The sequence below is a fragment of the Bos taurus genome, chromosome 28 (assembly GCF_002263795.3).
Source record: "Bos taurus isolate L1 Dominette 01449 registration number 42190680 breed Hereford chromosome 28, ARS-UCD2.0, whole genome shotgun sequence".
NCBI lineage: Eukaryota > Metazoa > Chordata > Mammalia > Artiodactyla > Bovidae > Bos > Bos taurus.
The window spans coordinates 72740-74894 of record NC_037355.1 but is presented as its reverse complement, the minus strand read 5'-3'; the positions used below and the strand labels follow the sequence as shown (position 1 = coordinate 74894).

At 39.8% G+C, this 2155-nt stretch overlaps 1 protein-coding gene across 1 annotated transcript; it reads right to left on the bottom strand.

The window, feature by feature from the left end:
• Positions 1-499: 499 nt before the first annotated feature.
• OR5D14 (olfactory receptor family 5 subfamily D member 14) lies at positions 500-1438 on the bottom strand. The gene has a single exon (NM_001389923.1). It carries the CDS (start codon positions 1436-1438, stop codon positions 500-502), a length of 939 nt encoding a protein of 312 aa, NP_001376852.1.
• Between the last annotated feature and the right edge of the window lie 717 nt (positions 1439-2155).

Below are 2155 nucleotides of genomic sequence, written 5' to 3'. Positions count from 1 at the left end.
CTGAGCGACTTCACTTTCACTTTTCACTTTCATGCATTGGAGAAGGCAATGGCAACCCACTCCAGTATTCTTGCCTGGAGAACCCCAGGGAAGGGGGAGCCTGATGGGCTGCCATCTATGGGGTTGCACAGAGTAGGACACGACTGAAGTGACTTAGCAGCAGCAGCAGCATGCAGCAGCATTAGCAGGCATGTGTAATTATTATATAACAACCAGAATTTAATACTAAGTACATAATGAGGATACATAATTACTCATTCATTTATTCATTCATGTTTAAACATGTTTATTACAGGCTTACCTAGAGACAAGTACTATTTTAGGTATTGCAGGAAGAAAGAAAGAATGTTCCTTTGTCAAAATTTTATATTTATGGGGAACAGTTTAATAGATTAATATCTTAGTCATCTATAAATACCTCATGTAAATATATGCTACACATCTTGGAATGCTCTTTTCCCATTGTTAATGAAGATTGAAGACTTCTTTGGACATTGGTTCAGTGAAATGAGGCTTTTGTGTCTATTAATTTTTGGAAGGCATCCTTCACATCTTTATTCCTCAGGCTGTAGATCAGAGGGTTCAGCATGGGGTTGACCACTGTATAGAACACAGAGGCCACCTTGACAGTTTGTCGAGAGTTCTTGGAATTGGGCACACAGTAGAGAGAAAGGATTGTCCCATGGAAGATGGTAATGGCAGTCAGGTGAGACGCACATGTGGAGAAAGCTTTGCGACGTCCACTGGCAGAACGGATGTTTAGCACAGTGACAAAGATAAAGACATAGGAAGTGAGGATGATCAGAAGTGTACTCACCTCATTGAAGGTGGCAAAGGTAAAGAGCAGCAGGTGGGGGATGTGTGTATTGGAGCTTGAGACAGCAATGAGAGCAGTGTATTCACAGAAAAAGTGATTGATCACTGTATGTCCAGAAAAGCTTAATTGAAGGGCATAGCAAAGGAGTACCAATGGACCAAACATGCCCCAGAGATATGACCCAGACACCAGCAGGGCACACAGCCTCTGTGACATGACCACTGTGTAAAGCAGAGGGTTACAGATGGCCACAAAGCGGTCATAGGCCATCATTGCCAACAGGAAGGACTCAGTCACCACAGCAGTGCAGGACAGGAAGTACTGCAGCATGCAGCTAGTATAGAAGATGCTCTTATCAGCCATGACCAAGTTCTCGAGCAGCTTGGGAGTAACAATGGAAGAGTAACAAAAATCAACAAAAGAAAGATGACTAAGGAAAAAGTACATGGGGTTGTGAAACTTAGGGTTAATTTTGATGATTACTATCATGCCCAGATTTCCTACCACAGTGATAATGTACATGATCAGAAACACTAGGAAGAGAGGAATCTGAAGCTCTGGGTAATCTGTGAAACCCAAGAGAGCAAACGTTGTCTCCAGACTCATATTTCTTGCAGTCATCACTATAATGCCTTTGAAAAGAAAGGATGGGAGAAGGGAGTTTTTCTTGACAAAGAGGAGATTTACAGAAATAAGTGAAAATCATATGACATTCTATGATGGACAAAGTAAAATGAAAAGAGTTATTAGTTCTAATTTTTTCCATTTGCAACATTCCTTATTTAGATAACTACTGTGGATGGATCTACCAATCCAACTGAGTCTCTGAACTGTTTTTGCATATCCATTGCAGCTGGTATTTTCCTAAGGAATACTTAAAACATTGAAGTGAGTACATTCACTGATCAGTTAGAAGCACAGTATACACATAACTGATAAAAATATTTTCACATGAATGCATAAGCAAGTGAAACTGTCTAAGAAAAATGTGAGATGTTTGCCTCAAAGAACAACACATATTGTTACTGTATTTTGCATGCATACACAAATCAATTAAAGCCTTGAAGATAATATGTTTGTCTTCTAAGTATCAATAAAAATAATAGAGACATCTAAGAAGAGAGCATAGCAATCCCACTTTAGCACGTTTCGTTCAGCAAAGGATACGCCTTTCCTGGGACAGCTTCACTGCTGAGGAGGATGATGGTTCATTTGAATTCTAAGTGGAGTGTACACTTTATCAGGATTTATAGCTTATGGCTTAACTTCTATCACAGACCTAGACATTGTATACATGTCTCTTAAGGGTCTCAAGATTTATCAGATAAGAGTTCTCTC

Bases quoted from the DNA above. Each gene is read 5' to 3' on its own strand.
- OR5D14 (NM_001389923.1), bottom strand. From the start codon at position 1,438: ATGACTGCAAGAAATATGAGTCTGGAGACAACGTTTGCTCTCTTGGGT.